General features: G+C 46.1%; 1 protein-coding gene across 4 annotated transcripts in view; it reads left to right on the top strand.

Annotated features, from left to right (window-relative positions):
* The first annotated feature begins 426 nt into the window (after positions 1–426).
* Positions 427–22,633, top strand: part of OSBP2 (oxysterol binding protein 2) — a 159,016-nt gene continuing 136,809 nt past the window's right edge. Inside the window, exon 1 of one of the 4 annotated variants that reach the window (XM_057492579.1) lies at positions 427–1,414. In XM_057492579.1, coding sequence (XP_057348562.1) covers positions 633–1,414 — 782 coding nt within the window. In that variant the 5' untranslated portion in view covers positions 427–632. The remainder of the gene's footprint in view (positions 1,415–22,633) is intronic. The other 3 variants (XM_057492578.1, XM_057492576.1, XM_057492577.1) reach the window with 3 other exon arrangements.

Raw genomic sequence — 22,633 nt, 5'->3', positions numbered from 1 at the left:
AGAAGGTCCAGGTTAAGAACTCTGCTTTTAGATGTGTTCCTTTTTGTAGTAAAGTGCACCGTTTAAAAATTATTTCTCCATTCATTTAGAGACCCTGAACTATGTGGCCACTTGCAGCGAAGTGTCCTGCCATGTACCAGAGGCCAGCTCACCCAGGAGGTGGAGGCGGCGGTGGCTTAGGGCCATACAGCCGGGTCGCCGCGTCGCCGCAGGCAGAACCCACAGACAGGTAATGGCGGTGGGCAGCCTTCTTAACTTTTAGCGTCATCTGGCTGGGCCTCCCCGTTGCTGCGCATGTTGTGGTTTCTGAGCGCTGGGGCACTTGCTTCCTCCACACCCATCCCACTTTACTGGGTTCCGAGGAGCCAACCCATCCCCGACGGGAGCGTCGGCGCCGGGCCCCGCATTCAGCACCGTTCCCCGAGCGCCTGGCACGGACTGGGGCGCAGGCAGGGATGGTGGCTTGAAGCGTGCCGTCCCTTCCGCGCCGCCCGCCCTCCAAGCTCTGGCCCCACAGGTGTTTCCAGGGGCCTTCCAAGGGCCAGACCCAGAGCCGAGCGTTGGCGACAAGAGTGGGGCCGGGATCCAAGCCCCGCCGGCTGCGCACGGGGAAGCTCGGGCCGCGCCGGGCAATGCGTGCGTCCCCGCCTCGCGCCGCACGCTCGAGACGGCGTCCCTGCCGCGGCCCCGCCCCGGCCCCCGCCTGCCGCCTCCCCTCCCCCGGCTCCGGCGCGCTCTCGCCGGCCGGCTCCATGGGTAAAGCGGCCGCTCCGTGCCGAGGCGGGGGCTGCGGCGGCCGTTCCCGCGGGCTCTCGTCGCTGTTCGCGGTTGTCCCCTGCCTGTCCTGCCACACGGCGGCGCCGAGCATGAGCTCCTTCGGGCCCGGCTCCGCGCCAGAGCCCAAGCCTCAGCGCAAGCCACTGCCCCAGCCCGCGGGGGAGCCAGTGGCAGAACAGGTGTCGGAGCCAGTTTCCGAGCCGCCGCCAAGATTGGAGACTGAGTCCGAGAAGACATCTGAATCAAGGCCAGCGTCCACAGGAGCAGTGGAACTGCTGCCGGGGCTGGGGACGGCGTCCACGCCCGGGGAAGAGTTGGGCTCAAGTGGAGGTGCCGGGCTCCTCACCAGGGCCTCATCAGAGCTACCGGCGCTGGAGCCAGTGGTGGGGAACTTGCCCTTAACCAAATCCGACTCAGGGTCGCCGCCAGCGTCAAAGACCCCGTCTCTTCTGCGACCTGGACAGGGGAGGACACCTCTTGGGGTTCCAATGTCAGGGTCTGGTGTGACCTCCACTGTCCCGATTGCCTTACTACCTCTGGACAGCTTCAAGGGCTGGCTCCTCAAGTGGACCAACTACCTGAAGGGTTACCAGCGCCGCTGGTTCGTGCTCAGCAACGGCCTGCTGTCTTACTACAGGTATGAAAGTGCAGGGTGGGGAGGTGGGGGAGACTGCATCTAAGGTTGGAGGGTGGTGATGCTGCAGTGACGGTGACAGAGGGCATCCAGGGTTGGAGGACACTGCTACTAGCCTAAGGATGTTTGGGAACATGTACTCTAGCAGGAGAAATAATACCAATGGACAACCCCCAAGGGCTGGGGCTCTGACCTCTGGCAAGGAAGTCCCCTGTGGACATGACCTCTGGCAAGCTTGAGTTTAGGGAGTGAGCAGAGATGTGGAGTGAGGGAGTGATGTGGGGCCTCAGGGCCTCTTTGGTCTTGGTATTTGTGGAGACCAGAGCAGCTAGCCAGAGTCAGCTGATCCAGGAACTTTCTGGTTCAGCAGCTAAGATCATTGTGTCAGGGACTGAGGGGGACCAGTTACTTGTTCAGACCGTGGGCCTGCTGTGGGAGGACTGTCTGTTCCCTCCTCAGTTGGCTGCTCAGTTTATTTCCCACCTGTCCTAATGCCTGCTGGTTCACAGATGGGTGAGACACAGCCTGTGCTTTAGGAGCCCATCTGGGCATTCTTTGGAGAGTCAGGAAGCGTCACCTTCCTTATTCCAGCAGCAGCATGGGATTCAAAATTGAAGTCCAGTGATGAGACAGCTCGTACTGTCTGCCCACTGAAATGGCTGAAGGGGGAAAGATACTGAAAGCTTTCTCTCCTTTCTTGATGGCTGTTGCCTCGGTGTGTTTTCTGGGGATGGTTGGTTTAAACTTTGGGATAGCAGATTGCTCTATCCCATTGGTTCTCAAACCTGAGGCGCATCAGAATTCCCTGAAGAGCTTGTTGAAACACAAAATGCTGGGCCCTTCTCTGAGTTTCTGATGCTATGGGTCTAGGAGGAGCCTGAGATTTGCCATTTCTAACAAGTCCCAGGTGATGCTCCTCTGGACCACAGTCTGAGAGCCACTGCTCTCTCGTTGTAGACAGGAAGGCCCTGCCTTACTGTTGCTGACACTCAGGTCACCTTGCTCACTTCACTCGGCCAGGCAGTACCCCTCCAAGTCACCCACCAGAGGGTTGATGTAGTCCTTCCTAGCCTTTTTTGGGATGCAGCTTCTAGAGGATGGTTGAGTCTGTGATACCCCTGAGAATTTGGGAGCTCCACTGAACTTAAGTGATGGCTCCCACTCCAAAATGGGGTCACCATCTTTAATTTCTGTCAAGGCAGAAAGCTGATGTGTTTCTAATGCACCCTTCTCATGTGGTGTCTTGGTGCCCTTTGACCCACTCAGCTGTACCATAAGGTCACACAGAACATGGTCTTCTTAGAGTTAGGTGACTGAGCAAAAAGAGATCCTTTTCCAAAGGGTGTTTTTTTTATCCCGTTTACCATACTCTGTCAGGTATGTAAGCATTTCACCAAAACATCCAATATTGGGGTTCATCAGTGATCTGCTGTAAATAAGTATCACTGTGTTATTTAAAGGCAAGGGATGTTAACAGTGCCTATCAGCTGTGGACCATATGCGCTGTTTTATGTTACATTCATTTATTTCATCCTTACACTCACACTGTGAGGTGGGTTCCAGGATTGTCCTGTTGTACAAATGAGCAATTTTGAGGTTTGACAGAGGGACATGTCTTGTCAGAAGTCACCAGCCCTATAGGCCATGGAGAGAGAGGCTGACTTGGGCTTTTTGTACTCCACAGTGTGTGCCTGTCCCAGATGTGTGTCCTCAGGCCCACCCACTCATCCTTGAGATAACATTTCTGAGCCATCTGTATTGTACCAGGCACTACTAACCTGTGCAAGTCAAGGTAATGTTGAGGAGTATTGGGTCCCACAGCAGCAGGAAGACCTCATTCTAGAAGAAGTAAAACCTACCCTCATGCGTTTTTCTGTTGTTTGTTGTTTTATTTTAATTGGAAGACCAAAGGTGTCCCATCTTCATAGTTTTAAAATAACTATGTATAGACAGTTGACATTTCAAAGTTATCTCAAATGTGCAGATGGTCTGGGTAACTAAGAGAAATTCTTATTGCTTGTTGATAAGGTTATGGGAACAAATACTGGTTTGGGGGACAGGGAGTGGAAACAAGCTTCTTGTGTGTGCACTTGGCACGATCCAACTCTGTAGTTTTGTTTTTGCACATTTTAGATTCCAGGTGGGCAGAATAGTTGCTTGACTCACCTGGGTGGAATGAATGATTCCTAGCATCTGTAGCCCTGTGCTCTTGTGTAATCCCCATGTGAGGCCAGCCATGCAGATGGTCTTATTCCCATTTTTTGGAAGGTGAACCGAGGCCAAATGAGCTTCAGTGGCTTACCCAGAGGCTTCTTGGGTATGACTCACGCCACTGGAGCTGAGTAAGTCTCCATGTGCATAAAAGCCTGAGACGGAGCCCAATTGCCACTCTTCCCATGTACCCCAGTTCTGCCTTCTGGAAAACATTTCGGTCTGCCCTTCCTTGTGCCTCTCAGCACTTCAGATGTTTGACTCTGCTCTCCTGTCCCTTCTTCTGATCTGAATCCCACTTTCTAGACCAGACATGGCCATCCTGCCTGCTGGGGTCAAGGACTGAGTTGCCTCCAGGCCTGTTGCTCATGATCCTGACAGCAGCAGGGTGGGTAACCCAGGAATCTGTCTGTGCCCAGTGCCATACATGTGTGTTATCTCTTGCCACAGTCCCCAGGTCCCCAGCTCTCAGTAGTTCTCTGGGTGTATGTGGCTGGAATAGAGGTGTCTAAACTGAAAACAGAATGAAAGAATTTTGTTCATGATCTTTCCTTAGGGGCCAGGTAGACTCAGGTTTACCTGCTAGGGTGATGTGGCTGGTGGAGAAGGAATCGAGGTCATTTCTCTTGCTAGCTACCCTTTTGGAAAGACCACTTTCTAAGTTTCTTTTTAACTAAGTGAAGCCCGGTGTTTGGAGCAGATGTGGGCACAAATTCCTCATGCTCCCTTGCCCATCTCATCCTCCAGCCTGCCCCCGTCCAGGAGAAGCAGCATCCCAAATCCTGGTCACCATCCCCTTTCTTACATTTTTATTTAGTTTTATCTCATCTACATGCAATTGAAAAGCCATATATTTCTTTTCAACTATTTTAAAGTTTATGAAAAAGGGTCTTGTACAGATATGATTTTTGACTGCTTTATAACAGGATGTGAGTATACCACTTTTATTTATGCATTTTTCTCTTGATGGATGACTATGAAAATTCTCATACATGTGCAGGAGTTCCTCTTGGGTGAAATCATTGGGTGGTACAAAACATGACTGTTCACCTTACATAATGCCAAACTGTTTTCCAAAGCAATTGTACCAACTTATACTCCCACCAGCAATTAATGAGATTTTGTTGAGCTGTATCCTTTGCAACACTTGGTATTGTCAGTAATGACTTTGCCAATTGAATGGGTATATTATGGTATACTGTAGTCCTCACCTGCATTTCAATCCCCATTATTTTTACCTTAACAGAAAATCAGTGGAAGTTTGGATAGAATTTCTCCACTAAATGTGGCTTCCTTGGGTACTTCTGCTCAGGATTTTGCTTGAGAAGCTCATTTGATCACTTGACCTTATTCTAAGGAAGAAAATACTTAGTGTCAACACCTGAGCTTAATAACATTCATATCAGGAATAAAAAGATGATCTTTGTCAAAATATTGTCACATGCAGAAAGAATTTCTGAGAAGTTAGGGTAATTGGTCGCAGGTTTTTACTTGTTTCCAACAATGTGATAGGGATATAAATAAATATAACAATCAAAGTTCTTGGACTCTTAATCACATATCTGTTGGATACCCACAAAAGAATATAGTTTTGTGCTCAGTTTTTTGTTGTTGTTTGGTTATTAGTTCCCACTTTAAAAATTTCATCTCCAGTTCTTATCCCATAGGGAACATGTAACTACATGAAATTAGGGAAAAATCCATAGATGATATAGAATTTTCAAAGGTATTGGCTTCAGCAAGTCCTTATAGAGAGAGAGTTCCAAACATAAGCATAAGCTTTTTGCCATTAATGACAAAGTTGATTTGCTTAAGCAAAATTCTGTTTCGTTGTATACCAGTTGCCTGTTTGGTGACATAAATGTCATTTTTTCCTAGGAAACGATTTCAAATAGAAGCATGTGTTTTATTTACTGTGCAGACTGATCTATGGGTAGGAGTGGCTAAGCCAATTAGCAAGGAAGCCTTCAAAGAAATTAGTCTGGGTTTATAAGTAAGAAGGCTGCAGTCAAGTGAAAGTGAATTTTGAAAGTCTTCTGGCTAAGGAAGACCACTGAACGTTTGGTGAGCTGGCCCCATTTTGGCATAGTGGACAGGTAACAGAAGATGGCATACTAAGACATCTTTGCCTCGATAGGTACTCATTCCTCCACTGAGGCCCACTCTCAAAGCAAAGTCTCATGGAGACCGGGTGCCAGGAAATGCTACTGTTTTCGGTGTTAGTTTAGGTAACACTCAAAGGATGGAGATGGAAAAGACTACACAGTTGTAGAGTGTCCCTGAAAATTGTGAAGTTGAGAGTACAAGGCTGCAAATGAAGCCACGGGGTCCTTAGCAGGTGCCTTATCAGGTTGGATTCGGCTTTAATTGGAAAGAGCATTCAGTGTTTCATACCGTGAGACTGGTGGGAAGCTGAAAAGGGACGCACAGGTTGATGATCTGTAAACATTTGTTTGCAGTATATTTTCTTAAGATTTACCACAAGGGTGTTGCAAAGAGGTCATGAGTTGATGAGCAACATGTTTTGGAGGAACACAACCCACACCGATGTTCTTAGTGAGGTCTAGTGACACAAATTGTAATTTCCTCCACAAAACCTCCTCCTCCTCCTTTTCCTCTTTCCACGAATAGCTGAAACCCTTTGAGTCATGCTGTCTCCCCCCACCCTTATCCTACCCCAGAGAGAATTGCTGAGCCCTATCTGTCTCTGCTCCAGTCCCTCCCCTTCATTCCTAGGGCCACGTCATGGTTCAGGTCTGCCCTTTGCTTAGCTGGTATTTTAATTTCCGGCCTTTGCCCTGGACAGTCCACCCCATTGTCGTGCTAGCTCAACGCCCCAGTGGCCCTGGGTTTGTCTGTCTTCTTAGGATTCTCTTTCAGCCATTGCATCCGCTGTGTTAGCTCCCTGCTTTGGATTTTTCCCATCTGAAATCCCCACAGTGGCCCCTGACTGATCCAAGGACCAGGTCTTAATCCTCTGGGAATTAACAGGGTGTATATTTAGGCATTTCTGTATTCTGCATGGAGCTGAGCGTGGTACTTTGCCGCCGATTTGCTCGCAGGTGCCTGGTTAGTCTGAAGGGATGTGGGAGTGAGTGAATGAATGAGAATTGCCTGTAATTTTATGAGATTTCAGAAAGGCCAGTATGTTAGTGTCAAACTTGGATTTTTCTTAATTTGTTTTCAATTTCAAAAACTTGTTTTCTGAAATAAGATTGGGAAGATAATTGGAGATTGCCAGCTTAAGCCAGGAGTGCTGGAACAGCAACAGTTATGAAATGCAGGTTATCTGGACTTTTTTTGGTTGACAGATGTGAATGCATTGAAATAGGCTCCTAGATCAACCAATCATCTATTTTTGTGGTCCTCATTTGTATATCCACAGGGTTTAAGTGTCTGTGCCTATAGTCAGTGTATGCTTAAGATGATTTGTCACTTTATAAGGTGTAGCAGTGCCTGGAGGATTGCAGAGCACAGATAAACCTTTTAAAAGAGATTTTCATGATGTTACAGCTCCTTCAACTAGTTTCATGTGTGCCTGAGTTGTGCAAGACCCTTTGGGAAGCAGGCCATGGATCAGAGGTGAGGCCTCCACCCTAAAATGTTAGATCCAATCAAATAAGAGGGTCTTACAGATGTGGGGTTGTCTGCAGGTGTCAGAGTGATTTCGAGTTCACAGCTGCAGTGAGGAGCACCGGCCTTGCTACATGTCATGTGGCGGAAGAAGGCGGGGCTCATGGTCAGCCCAGACTCAGCCTGTGCAGGGTGGCCACCCACCTCACATTGTGGAGGCTCCTCACCAGGGGCCTGTGTCCATTTGGACGGCATTCTAGAAAGACTCATAGGACTGGGCATGGACTTGTGTTCCCAGCTGTGCTTTATTACAGTGACAGGAGGCAAAGCACAGTCAGCAAAAGGAAGAAGGGGCAGTGAAGTCTGGAGAAACTGGGCGCACACTTACAGATGTCCTATCCCAGTTCCTCCGGCTCTGAGTCGTGACAGCACCTGTGCAATGCTGCCAACCAGAGAAGCTCCTTAAGGCCTTAGTGCCCACGCTTTTTACCCTCTGCCTGGTGCGTATCCAAAGTTCAGACTTCCAGAAGGAAAGCATCAGCATAAACTGCATTGTTTGTACAAGTAATTCAGGCACAGCGAGCACCTTTTCCCATTAGGGAACTGGGGGAGCCCTCCCCAAATCCAGACTCCCAGATGCCAGCCAAAAGAAAACCTTGGATTCAGGCCTTTCAAAGGATGGGCAGTCTCAGGCCTGCTGTATTAATTCTTCCCTGCACAGGTCTGACCTCTTCCTCCTTGTAGACTTCAGTGATGTCAGTCAGGGTGAGGGCCAACACTCACTCTAGTGCAAGGAGAGTGCTTACACTTGGCTTTGAATGGCACAGTGGCTTCTTTTCTCCTGTGAGAGAAAGTGCATGCCAGTCTTGCGGGGTGTCTAACACACTGCTGCTCTGTGTGCTGAGGGCTTTCTCTGTGGAGCCTCTGGCCACGTGGTGACCTTTTATTGCTTCATAGACACTTTTCTGTTCTAGGCCTTCCCAGAGGCTCTTTGGTGGCTTGGACTTTGCATATGACTAGGGTACCCTTGCCACATGGACCTCTTTCCTCCAAAGGTATTTCTGTGACATTGGTAGAATGTCTGGTATGAGTTCTTCAGCTGCCACTGACTCTTATCCCTTCTTCAGAGAGGGTCTGTGAATCCAGACTGGGGCCTGATGAGCAGTGTGGAACGTTTGTGACAGGAAGCATGCAGCAGCGTTGGTTGTAAAATTTTTGAGGGTCAACAATTTACAAGGCAGTGTGGGAGCAGACATGTACCATTGTCAAACCACTGGATGGAGGAGGAAGAGGAGGAAAGTCTGCATCTCTCCTGGCCTTTCAGGAAGAGGCCAGCATGTTCGACACGGTGCCACGGGAGAGCGCCCCGAGAGCTGGGTATTCAAGCATGCAGCTTTCATGCCTCCTACAGTCTTCTGGGATGTAGTTGGCAAACTATGTCAGTAAAGGAAGGACATGCCTGTGAAAAGGGTATGGGGTTCCTTAAATCAAGATCAGTATCTGCTTGTTCTAAGGGAAGGAGAAATACAGAGGAAATGGGCCTGTTTCCTGGACCACTAGACTGGATACTGACATGTGGAGAGGAGGAGACAGTAAGAAACACCCTGAACAAAACTGAAATTGGCAGCTTGGTGTGTGGTGAATCACATACCAGGTGTCACCACAGAGAGATGTGGCTTTAAGAGGCTCCCTTCATAATCATACACATGAAGCAAAACTGTCAGTGTGTTTTGGGTAATGCTAGGTGCTGCATGTTTTTTTTCTTTCAATGTCAACTCTTTCCCACATCTGTTTCATTTTTAAGAGTTCTCAGCATTCTGGTCACTTAGCATCACTCCTCTTGGCCTCATCACACACTCAGCCCGAGCTCTGTACATTGAATACTGATTCAGCAGTCTTGACTCACGCCATTCGATCTGTGTTGTTGGGCCGTTGCCTACACCAAGGATAGAGCAGATGGCATTTCTAGACTCTCGTAGGGAAACTGCCAGATTTTGTGTTGTCCTTTGAAGCAGCAGTCTGTACCGTCATCCTAAAATACGGTGCGTGTCTTCCCTGGGCTCATCACTCCCTGCCCTTCCCAGCCAGATCCCCCTTCCCCTCTTGTTCCCCTGGCCTTGACCTTTCTTCTCCCCAGCTTGCCTGTTCCCTCTCTGCAAACCACATGCCTTTCATCCTCCCCTCCAGATCTCTGCACCTGCCATCCCCTCAGCTGGGAGAGCCCCTCCTCATTGCCGCAGACATCCTAGCCAGGCAGTCTTAAGCTGGGTCATCTCAGCATGTACCTGTCTGGATTCCCCTGCAGTGAGCTGGGCTGGTGAACCATCCTTCTGATTCCCTTTTATATATGATGTCATTTGGCCATACATCCCTGTTATTGGGATGTTGGTCTGTCTCCCTCCATTAGACTAACTCCCCACCAGAGCATGGGGCTGTATCTTCTCACTGTAGTGTTCCCTGGGTTGCTGGGAATGGTGCCTTATACTTGGTAGATTTTCAAATTTCAGTGAAAAAAATGTTTAATAGAAGACACACTTTGTAATTTTTTTTTGGTATCATTAATATACAGTTACCTGAGCAACATTGTGGTTACTAGATTCCTCCCATCATCAAGTCCCCACCACATACCCTATTACGGTCACTGTCCATCAGCATAGTAAGATGCTATAGAGTCACTACTTGTCTTCTCTGTGCTATACTGCCTTTCCCAAGCACCCCCCACCCCACTGCATTATGTGTGCTAACAGTAATGCCCCTTTTTCCCCCTTATCCCTCCCTTCCTACCCACCCCCTGCACTCCCTGAGTCTTTTTCCCTTTGGTAACTGTTAGTCCATTCTTGGGTTCTGTGAGTCTGTCTGCTGCTGTTTTGTTCCTTCAGTTTTTGCTTTGTTCTTATGCTCCACAGATGAGTGAAGTCATTTGGTACTTGTCTTTCTCCGCCTGGCTTATTTCACTGAGCATAATACCCTCTAGCTCCATCCATGTTGTTGCATGGTAGGATTTGTTTTCTTCTTATGGTTGAATAATATTCCATTGTGTGTATGTACCACCTCTTCTTTATTCATTCATCTACTGATGGACACTTAGGTTGCTTCCATTTCTTGGCTATTGTAAATAGTGCTGCGATAAACATAGGGGTGCATATGTCTTTTTGAAACTGGGCTTCTGCATTCTTAGGGTAAATTCCTAGGAGTGGAATTCCTGAATCAAATGGTATTTCAATTTTTAGTTTTTTGAGGAACGTCCATACTGCTTTCCACAATGGTTGAACTAGTTTACATTCCCACCAGCAGTGTAGGAGGGTTCCCCTTTCTCCGCATCCTTGCCAGCATTTGTTGTTCCTAGTCTTTTCTATGTTGGCCATCCTAACTGGTATGAGGTGATATCTCATTGTGGTTTTAATTTGCATTTCCCTGATAATTAGTGATGTGGAGCATCTTTTCATGTGCCTGTTGGCCATCCACACTTTGTAATTTAAATATTTTTGCATGTTATAAAGATCCATTGTGCAGCCTGGACTAATGCAGTAGCCAGTGGGATTCACTGAATTGCTGAGAGTGGAGTGACCACAGTGGTTACACAGAGTTCAGCTTTTCACTTCCTTTTCTGTGGCTTATCATGAGCCAAGAATATGTGATGCTATCGAGAACTCATTGTATTCGTTTAAGAACTCTTTGTGATGAAGAATCTTAGGCATATATGAATAGACAATAGTAGACAGGCCCCTTGCACCCCCTACCCAGTCTCAGCAATTATTAACTCCCTGACCAATATTATTTCAGCTCAGCCCCCCAACCCTGTACTGTTTTGAAATGAGTCCCAGTTATCACATTTCATCTGTAAATGTTTCAGCATGTACCTCTAAAGGATTTTAAAGAACATATCCACAATGCCATTGTTGCAACTCAAACAAATTAACAATAATTCCTTATTATCACCTATCAGTGTTCACAGTTGTAATTGTCTCAAATGTCATAAATAGTTCTTTGATATACTTGTATCAGCACCCAAATAAGGTCTAGCCATAGAAATCTGCAGTCTGATTTTTGCTGATTGTGTTCTCTTGGTGTAGGTTAACATGTTCCTGTGTTGTCTGTAGTTCTTTAATTTGGTAGATGCATCTAGAAACTGGACCACATGGTGATGTGTTCTTGCATCAGGAGCTCATAATAGCTGGTGGCTTCTTAGGTTGTGATGTTAGGAGCTGATGATGATCAGTCTTAGATTAGTCTAATACTATCACTTCTGCATTTATTAGTAGGAATATTTCCATAAAGAGAAACTTCCCCACATACACTGTTCTTTGGTTACTTAGGGGTACAGTTCATGCAGGAAAGGCAGAATAAACACTTGGTTCTTTACCTTTATTCACAATCTTTCAAAATAATGAATGAGTTCTTATTTTTCGGTGATGACCAGTCATTTGTTTTCCTAAGTAGCGCTATAATCTCATGGATACAAGCGTGCTTGCGAGGTTTTGGCCCACTGCTGCACTGCCTTAATGATGCTCATATCATCCTGCCTTGTCTTTGCTTAGTGGGGGCCTCTTCAGTTGACTCTGGAGTCCTTTGGATGGGACCCTGATACCATCAGGGTATGTCCTGTGTCTGGCTGGAAAAGATGTTCCAGAATTTTTATGTACTTGTCCCAGCCCTGGAGTCAGTTAAGGGTCCAATTTAGTCCTTTTGCATGTGGATATTCAGTTTTCCCAGACCATTTATTGAAGAAGATGTCCCCATTGAGTGGTCTTGACGCCCTTGTCAAAAATCATGTGAGGGTGAAAATCAAACCCTTTTGAAAAAACACCTACACCAACTGAATATGACAATATATCATTTTCAGGCTCCAGCTGTAGCTCTGTCATCTGGAATGTGGAAAATTAAATCCAAGAAGACAGACCTCTCATTTCCTTCTTACATCTTTAGGCATCTGTAACTAGCCATTAAGCCCCCTGCTCACAAAAACAATGGTGGTGATAGCCTATGAGAAGGTGGGTAGAGATAAAAAGCAGACACTTAGAGGTTACTGACCAGGATTGCTGACAGGTACCTGCCTCTTGACACTAGTCTCCTTTTTAATCTTCCATTCATTCCAAGTATCTATAGCCCCTGCCTACCCTCAGGATATCCTCATCTCTGCATCTCCAGGATCACCTGATCTTTTCTTCCACTGTCACACTCCAGTGGCAGTGGGCCCTGTGTACATCCTGACAGAGGAAGGAGGAGACGGGAGTTAGGCTTGGATCTTCAGCTCACTTGTGCTCCTGGGTCAGGCAGCTGCAAAACAAATTGCGCCAAAACTCAGAGGTTTAAAGCAATGGTGGTTTATTCTTGCTTCCATGTTTGCAGATGCGCAGGGCAGCTGTGCCTCAGCCATCCCAGGAGCACCTAGGACACTCTGCTGTGAATGAGCAGGTTAGCAGAGTGAGTCTTCTCACTGTGATGGCAGAAGGGTAAGAGGGTGAGCAGGAGACAAGGCACCCAGCACGAGCCTGTACCCCTCACTGTGGTCCTCGTTCTGTTGGCTGAATCAAGGCATATGGCCCCATCCAGTATTGGTGAGGTGGGAACAGACCCACTGCCCACTCTAGTGGGTGGTCCTATAGAGTCCCATGGCAAAAGGTGTCCTTAAAGCAGGGCGTTAAGAATTGGGAAAAATATTTCAATCTACCCAGCCTCTAACCTTCCATCTAATAATCATACTCTTCATCTGTACAATAGGAGGGCTGTACAAGATGATCCCTGGAGTTCTTTCCAGCCCCAAATTCCTGAGAATTTGATGGAGAACCAATTGGAAAAAGTTGGGAGAGAGATGAGATATCCAAGATAATCTCTGCCTGGCGCTGGGCTTGGCACATCGAGGCGCTCAGGAAATGTCTATTGACTTAATGGCTTGGAATTCTGAGTCCAGGTGCCTGGAAAAGCTGGCGGCTGACCTGGCAGAGAAAGAATGGGGGGTGCTTTGTGTGGGCCACAGGTGTTTGCTGGCCTTCCTGCCCCTGGGGCCACAGCCTTTGGAAGCACTTTGGCAGAGCAGTGGTGGCAGAAGCAACCAGGTGCTCACCTGTCACTCATGGATTCGGTCCAGTGACAGTGGGTTTCTCTGCTGCTGAGCCCCAGGGAACAGGGCCGATGGCGAGTTCCTGTTCCCAGTCTTGGGAGCCTTGCAAGCAGACTGAGTGGGGACACCATCTTTTACCGAGTTATTTATGTGCTCTGACAAGGAAGACACCTTTCTTGAACTTTCCATTTTGGGGTAGTGAAATTATTTTCCTGGATACAGGCACAGAGCAATTTTCTTCTTCTGATTCCTGCAGTTCTCCTAAATTTGAATTTGTTTTGCCTGTCAGTTTACTGAGTCTTTGCCTTCCGGAGATGGGCTTAGAGCATTCTTAACCCCCGAGCACATTCCCATGGTGCCTTCTCTCTTGCCTGCACTACCCGAGTGCCTCCCAACCCGCCCTGCCTTTGCAGCCCTTTGAACGTTAATGGCTTCAGGCTGCCACCCTCCTGCCTCCCTTTCCAGGTCAGCCCCAGTTTGTACTTGGTGGCACTGTCACTTTGCATGTGCAGCTGCTTGAGGGCAGGACTGGTAGCTCATGTGTCGTCTGCTTCCTCCCAGAAGGCCTGACACCCAAGAAAGCAGTGTTCCATACCCATCAGTTGACTGCATACTACACAGGCATGTCATTTGTGTCTAGGAAGCTGGCAAGCAGGATTCTCCAGGTCCCTGTTAGGTTGCATGGTGTGGCAGTGGCAGAATCACTAGGTGGGAAGGGAACTTAAATGTCATCTAGTGCATCCATCTCTCTGTTCACTGACTTCTTCCTATAGCATTTCTGCCCAGTTAGCACCAGCCTCTGAGCAAACCTCTCATGGGAAAGAGAGAAACCTTTATTTCCCAGGACCATCTGGTGTTCCTTAGAGAACTCTGAATGTTAGAACATTCTCCCTCTTTGGAGCTGACATAGGCTTCCAGGCAACATCTGTTTTCAATGGGATGGTGTTGTATCCTACACAGCTGGACTTATCCCTTTCATATGGCCACACTCGTCTCTTCAGAGAGGCTGGCTTAATGTCCCTGTGTATTATCTGTTGCTGCATAATAAATCATCTCAAAATTTAGTGGCTTTAAACAATAAGAAACATTATCTCACAGTTTCTGTGGGTCAAGAATTCACGAGTGGGTGGTTTTTGGGGGTGATTCTGGCTTGGGATGTCTCATGAGGGTCCCATGCATCTGAAGGCTTGACTAGAACTGGAGGTTCGGGCACGTCCCTGGCAGACCAGTGCTGGCTCTCGACAGGAGGCCTTGGTTCCCCACTCTGTGGATACTCCAAAGGGCTGCTTGAGTGGCCTCCTAACATGGCAGCTGGCTTCCCCCAGGGAGAGCAATCCAAGAGAGAGCAATCAGGAACCACCATGTCTTTCTTTTTACCTACCCTCAAAGTCATACTCTGTCATTTCCACAATATCCTGTAAGTTACACAACTCAACCCTGCCCAGTGTGGGACTAAGGCCTCAAACCTGTGACCCTTGATTTCCTCATCTGCAAACAGCCCAGCTTGGCTCTTTGGAACAATCCCTGAAGAAGTATTTGGTAAACTCTTTCATAAGTGAAAGGGATGTTTTGAATGCAAGGGTTTTGCTAGTAATGAATGCTTAACTAGTGACAATCTCCAGTTTAGCCCACACTCCTGTTGAACAGGTACAGTAAAGGAAACCAGGTGTGGATTTGCCTGGGGATGAGGAAGATATGTTCAAGGCCTCATTCAGGCATAGCAAGGCTGTGAACTGCCCTTCCAGAGTTCAGGAACCTTGTCGTGAGAAGACCCTCCCCTCCCCCCTGCTGGCAGGGCCCTTCTCTTGTTCAGTCCAAATGGTGCAGGGAAGATGGGAGGTCGCATGCTCTTGGTGGACTCTGTAGGGGCCCAGGAGAGCCACCACCCTACGGAGGCCTAGACCTCATCTTATGCACTGATCTGATGTAGTGCCTGGCCTGCCATGTTGACTGGACAAAAAATAATGAACGTTCTGAGTAAGGGTGAGGTCGTTTCAAACACAGCCTCTGTTTAGGGAGGCTGCACCCGCCTGTGGCATGAGGCCTTCAGTTTGCAGGCTGCTGTCATGTTTTGACAGTTTTGCTGCCATTTCTGCTTCACTTAAAGGTTGGTGGGAGTCACTTGAACACAGATTCTTTCATCTAATATTCATATCAATGTCTGTAGTCCTGGAGGCCATGAAGAGAACAAGCAGAATTCCTTAATAAACTACACGTTTCCCCAAATCTGGTCTGTAAACTCCTATTGTAATCTGTGCATTTAAATTTGTCATTGGCTTTGGTGTATTAAATTTTGACTCAAGTGTTTCCTCTAATCCTTGGCATTTCAGTTCTTCACTCAGCCTGGTCACTTATTTTCTTTTTAAGAACCTCCTTTGCTTAGTGTAGCATTTTTCGGGGTATGTTTTAGTGCTGCTAGATTTTTAAGCTAACAGATCACTTGTAAAAGGAAGAATCTAGGTTGCTAGAACGTCCTATAGATTGTGGCCGCAGCTACAGAGATTTGTGTGACGATTTAGAAAAACTGTTCAAGTATCCTGAAGTGCTCTGTGTAGGAGAATGTAGATTTACAGGCCTACCTACAACTGTGCTCAAAATAGATGCAGCCCTGTGCCCCAGGGACCCGTCATCTCCTCCCTTCTCGTCCTGAGGCACTCAGCACACAGCCTCGGTCCTGTGCCCGGCCCCCTGGGGCACAGGAGCTTTCCTTTGCCACCAGAGTTGCTCAGCACCGCTGTTGGCATGGCTGTACACAATAGAAACAGTGGATTTTAAGTGGGTTTCCTTTTTACTTATGGAAAATTTCAAACACAAAAAAGTAGAGATGTTGATATAATAAATCCCATGTCTCCATCACCCAGTGTCTGCAAGTCTTGCCTTAGGGTCAGTCTGTGGCCTCCTCTCCCTCATTTTATTTGAAGCAAATCCCAGACATCTTTAACTTAATCTTAGTAGTTAACTTAAAAAATAATCTTAATAATATTTATCAGTCTTCAGTATGTATCTCTTTAGAGATGAAGTTTCTTAAAAGGCATAATCAGGCATTAACACACCTAAAAATTTAACAGGAATTCCTTAATATTATCAAATACTCAGTCAATTCTAAAATTGCCCCATTGATTTAAAATTTTTATGTAGAATCAGGATCCAAATAAGGTCCACTCATTGTGATTGCTGATATTTTTCCTCAATATTTAAAAAAGACATTTTTAAAATGAACTTTTTGTCTTGAAATAACTTGAAACTTAGAGGAAAGTTACAAGAATAGTACAAAGAACTCCTATGTACCCATCCCTCAGATCCCACAGTTGTCAATATACTACCTTTACCTTATCAATCTCTCTATATTATATTTATACATATTATTTTTTTTTTTTTTGAGAGGGCATCTCTCATATTTATTGATTAAATGGTTGTTAACAACAATAAAATTCTATATAGGGGACTCAATGCACAATCATTAATCAACCCCAAGCCTAATTCTCAACAGTCTCCAATCTTCTGAAGAATAACAAACAGGTTCTTACATGGTGAACAAGTTCTTACATAGTGAATAAGTTCTTACATGGTGAGCAGTACAAGGGCAGTCATCACAGAAACTTTCGGTTTTGATCACGCATTATGAACTATAAACAATCAGGTCAAATATGAATATTCATTTGATTTTTATACTTGATTTATAAGTGAATCCCACATTTCTCCCTTATTATTATTATTATTATTATTATTTTAAATAAAATGCTGAAGTGGTAGGTAGATGCAAGATAAAGGTAGAAAACATAGTTTAGTGCTGTAAGAGGGCAAATGTAGATGGTCAGGTGTGTGCCTATAGACTAAGTATTAATCCAAGCTAGACAAGGGTACATATTATTTTTTAAGTAAGTTTCAAACATGATGCCTGTTATCACTTAATGCATCAGTGTGTATTCCTTCGAACAAGGACATTCTCTGGTATAATCCACAGGGCAAACGCTGATACAGTGCTACCAGCTAATCTGTGGTCCCTATTCGTGTTTTTCCAGTTGTCCCAATAATGTCCTTTAGAGGAACAAGAGCCAGTCCAGGATCACAGATTGATTTGGTTATTGTTCTCGTTACTTTAGTTTCCATCTGGAATAGTTCCTCCATTTCTCCTGGCTTTCATGACCTGGACATTTTGATGAATACAAAACAGTTACTTTGTAGAATGTACCTCAATTTGGGATTGCCTGGTGTTCCATTCTGTTTAGATTTAGGTCCTGCATTTGTGGCAAGAATACCACAGACGCACCATTGTGTCCTTCACAGTGCATCAGATCAGGAGGCACATGATACTGCTTTTTCCTACCACTAGTGATGTAATTTGTGTCATTTGGTTAAGATGGTGTTTCCCAGATTTCTCCACTGTAAGGTTAATTTTATAATTATTAATTAACAAGTGGTTAGAATGTATTTTTATAGGGAGACACTTTAAGGCTACAAAAAACCCTGTTCCTTAACAAATCTCCATCCACTGCTTTTTAGCATCGTTTAGTGCCAATTGGTGATTTTCTAATAACAGCATTCCTTTTACATTTATTAGAAGCGTTGTACTACAAGGAAGAGCTTTTTATTTATTTATGTATTCATTTATTCATATCAATATGAACTCTTGGGTATCTTATCCAGTGAGTTATTATCTGTAACTATCACTGTTTTTGATGCTCAAATTGGCCCAGCTTTGGGTAGGAGGAGGCCTTTAAACTGGTTCCTGTGTCCTTTTGACATTCCCCATCACTCTTTGAACATTTCCTTTTTGGCACAAAAAAACGTTCCTGGTTCCTCTTGTACTGGGATCTGCCATTTCTCCAATGGGCCTTGGTTTCTTTTAGTAGAAAATGGTATCTAGAAGCCAAATTCTGGGTAGTAGGTATGCTTAATGTCATGGGACATCATTGCTTCTAGGCTCTCTCCGTGGATAGAGAGAGTTTTTTCTCACTTTTCCCTTCCATATTTCCAACTTCAGACTCTGCCAATAAGGGATCTAGCTCCCATTGTCCACGATATACTTACACATTTGCTCAGTCCCCTGAATGAAACTGCTTTCCCAGCCATGCTGGTCAAATCCCCTCTGTTCCTGAACAGCCAGTTGTGGTGGCTGTTCTCCCAGCCGTGGTGTCGCTGATCCTGCTGCTGATGCTGGCCAAGCCCCTGTGCCTCAGGACGTGCAGGTGCTGCACTGTCTGAGCCCCACAGCTCAGTACCACTGGGAAAGGGGAAGGGGCTCCCTGATCCCTTTGGGTTCATAGGTTCTCCTCTTTCTTTTTTTCCCCTTGAATCTTATTTGTTGAAGAAAGTGGGTTATTTGTTTCATAGTTTTCCATAGACTGGAGTTCCCTGATTACATACATCACCATAATGTTGTTTATCATGTTCTTCTATCTCTTTCACTTCCTGTAACTGGTAGCTAGAGATTCGATCAGAGTAAAATTCAATTATACTGGCAAAATGGCTCATAGATATATTGGAAAGGGGCCCATATTGTCTGGTCCTTTCTCTTTCATACACACACATGCACACACATATCAGCAGCCATTGTTGACAATTTTCTAGACCCACTAGTTCACACATGTTGCAAAATGATGATATGCTATCTTTTCTTTTGCAGTTATTTGTGAGAAAAATTCTATAAAGACAAACTTGCCCTCATCAGCCATTTGTTTACCCAATGGTTTAGTTAATGTGGAAATTATAGGGAAAATGGTCCTTGCTTTCCTTTATTCACCAGTTATCAAACAAGTTAGTTGGTTCTCTAGCACCCCTCAAGGTTACTGATGACTTATTCTACTGATGACTTATTATGAACTCCTTGACTTGATAACTTTTAATGTATTGCTGTTGTTGTTCATGTTCTAATCTTTGAGATACAATTCACATACCCTATAATTCTCCCATGTAAGGTGTACAACTGAATGGTTTTTAATATATGCATAGATATGCAACCATCATCACAAGTCACCTTTACAGTGTTTTGTCGCCTCCAAAAGAAGCCCCATACCCTTTAGCTATCTCTCCTCTGCCCCCACCACAGTTGCTCCCGACCCTAGGCAACCACTCGTATACTTTCTGTTTCTATGTATTTTCCTATTCTGCACTTTCATATGAATGGAGTTATGCAATATATGAACTTTTGTGACTGGCTTCTTTCACTTAGCATTATGTTTTCAAGGTTCATCCAGTTGTAGTATGTGTCAGCGCTTCATTAATAAGATTCTATTGTATGAATAAATTCCATTGTATGAATATACCAAGTAGCTTTTGTCCATTCATCCAATGGTGGATATTTGGGTTGTTTCTACCTTCTGGCTATTATGTGTAATGCTGTTATAAACACTTCTGTACAAGTTTTTATGTGGACATGTTTTTTTTATTTCTCTGGGGTATATACATAGGAGTGGAATTGTTGGGTCATATGGTAACTCTGTGTGTAATCATTTTATAGGGTTTTTGAGTATATCCCTTTGGATAACTTTTTCAGCAGCAATCAAAATATGATGTGGTAAGGGCAGTGAGGGAGGAAGCCCGGGGGCTTTGGGAGCATAATAGGGTATGTAAGGAAAGTTTCTTGGGAAAAGTGTCATTTCAGCCAAGTGGCAAGAAGAGGTAACCAAACGGGCGGGTTGCCAGGAAGCATTTCGGTCAAGAGAAGAGCGTGCACATGGGGCAAGCTTGGCTCGGGGCCTGGCAGGCTAGGGGCTTGGAGGCAGTGCACAGGGAGGAGCTAGCTCAGGAGAAACCGGGATGTGTTATTCAGGAGTGGGGACTTCATCCTTAGGAAAGAAGGAGAGCAGTTGGAGGGTTTTAAAGCAGCATTCTGACAGGCGCAGGATTAGGTGTTAGAAAAACGTGGCACGGGAGTGCATTGGCAAGGGCAAGGTGAGATGCAGGGACTGGCGAGGAGGCTGTGGGTGTCGTCCAGGCAAATGCTGATCGTGGCCCAGCACGTGAAATGAAAGGGATAGATCTGAGGGAGAAGGTGGTGGAGGTGTGCGGAGAGGGCTTGGAATTCTGCTCACTGAAGTCCTAGGTGAGCAGAGGCAGACAGGCCAGGCCAGGTCTGTGTCTCATGAAAACTTAGGTTCTAGCTTGCAAGTGGCAAACACAAACAATGACCAGGTAAAGCCAAACATTCTTCTATGTGGACACCCCGGTATTCTCCACGGCAAGAACCCTGTGCTGGTGGCAAAGAAACGCAGTTCCAGTTCTGGCTTTGTTGTTTACCAGTTCTGTGACTGGGGCACATGACTTACTCTTTCCTGGCCTCCTTCCCTTTCTTGGCTATAAATGAGGCCAATGCCCTCCTGCAGGTGCCTGCCATGTAGAATATACTTGATAAGTATTTGCTGAACAGATCAATGTCTGCTTTGCCCACTTTGTGGGCCCTTGTGAGGATCAAAAAAATCATGTCTGGGACAGTCTGCCCTAGAAAGTGAAGCACTGCCCAGACATAAGTTGTACTGATTGTATGCTGTCCTTTAAACATTACTGAATGTCATCTTACATTTGTGTAAAATGTAGTGACACAAATTTCAGTAACTGGACGATGGCTCCCGAGGCTCCTTTCTAATTTTTATTTTAAAAATTACATTAGAAATGTCCTTCCTGTAGAATCTGTAGCAGCATTTATTTAACATTTCTCAAGGGAAACTTTAAATGGCAAAGAATGAGGCCAGAAGCGAAACGAAACAGTGTCAGGTCTCATAGTGACAGACTCATCACTGGAAGCAAACACCGCACAGTAGATGCTTCTGTTTGATGGGCCACTTCTGACATTTGCCATGTTGGGCATTTTCTGAGTGGCCCCATCCAACCAGCTTTGATGACTCCTGAGAGTACAAAAGAAACCTGGGGGACAAGTCCATGCAGCCCTGTGGCTAAGAGGCAGGGCTGCAGGTGGGTGGGGTGGGTAGGCCCGGCTGTAGGGGCTCCGTGCCCTCTGGGACCTCCAGTGAGCTGCTCACATGGCCAAGCCTCAGCCTCCGCACCTGGAATGGCGAGGTAACATTCCTACTTTATTATCACATTCTAAATGGCTAATCTGTGTGAGACACTGCTAAGGTAGGCCCTCAGGATGTGGTAATTAGAATGAATAAGCTGAGCTTCGTTACTTAGACCTAGAAGGGTCCTAACAGTAGCCCTTTGGCCTGAGAGATAGAACCAAAATCTGCCGTTTTTCCTGCCTGTCTCTCTTATATTATTCTTTACTGATCTCCCTGCCTTCTGACATCCCTTCTGTGGCCTCTGCCCACGTGTACCAGTAGATTCTTAGCTGGAAACAGCAGAAAACCAGCTCTGGATATTTTCAGCAAAAAAAGATATTTACTGGAAAGATCTTCAGGAGCTCATAGGAGCCCTGGAAAAGCAGGAGAATAGCTGTTAGAGGGGAGGGCTGGGCAGCCAGATCCATGACCAAGGTCGTGTTGCAGAGCCACCCCAGAGGACATGCCAGCAGGCACTGGATGCTGCCTCCACTGCCTTCACTGTCAGGAAGGAATTCTCCCCATCCCTGTTCTTCTAAATGGAAGTTTGTAATGAAGTAGGGTATGCACAGAGGAAAGTGGGCAGGCGTACAGCTCAGGGGATGCTCACAAAATGAGCATACCAAGTGGCTGCTGTCCCTGCTGAAGAAATAAAATACGACTCCTCCAACCCTGCCAAGGAGCCCACAGGGTCCCCTTCCAATCCCTGCTGCCCCAAGGGTAGCTGCTGTCTTCTCACCTCAGAGCTTAGTTTTGCCTGTTATTGTACTTTCTATAAGTGAAATCATACAGCATGTTTTCTCTGTGACTGGCCTGTTCACTTAACATTATATTTGTGTCATTAAGTATAGTTCTAATGCCTTTAATCTCAGTGCTTGTAATGCTCCACCATTTGGATAAACCACCATTGTTTATCCATTCTACATGGATGGCCACGTGGGGCATTTTGGGTTTTGACTCGGAGGGAGAGTGCTGCAGACACCCCAGCACAGGTCTTCGGTGGCCCATGCACCGTCCCTAATGGGGAAGTCCAGGAGTGGAACTGCTGGGTCATGGGGCATGTATACATCTGCTGGAAACTGGTGAGGTCAAGCACTTTCTCATATGCTCATTAGCCATTTGGATATCCTCTCCTGTGAAGTGCCTGGATGAGTCTTTTTCCCATTTTTAAGTCGGGTTGTTGGCCTCTTCACTGTGATTTTAGTTGTTAATATTTTCTTAATGCACGTTCTTTGTTGGATCCACCCTCTCTCCCAGCTGGTGACTTGCGTTTTCTGAACATACCTTTTGCATCTCCAGATCCAGATTTAAAACCCTCTGCAAGTGCGTGGGATGGGCCTGTGTGTGCCACAGTTGCCAGGGATCCAGAATAGCAAAGAG

This window comes from Manis pentadactyla, chromosome 14 (genome assembly GCF_030020395.1).
Source record: "Manis pentadactyla isolate mManPen7 chromosome 14, mManPen7.hap1, whole genome shotgun sequence".
Taxonomy (NCBI): Eukaryota; Metazoa; Chordata; class Mammalia; order Pholidota; family Manidae; genus Manis; species Manis pentadactyla.
The sequence above is the reverse complement of the archived record's forward strand: the minus strand, read 5'-3'. Positions and strand labels throughout refer to the sequence as shown.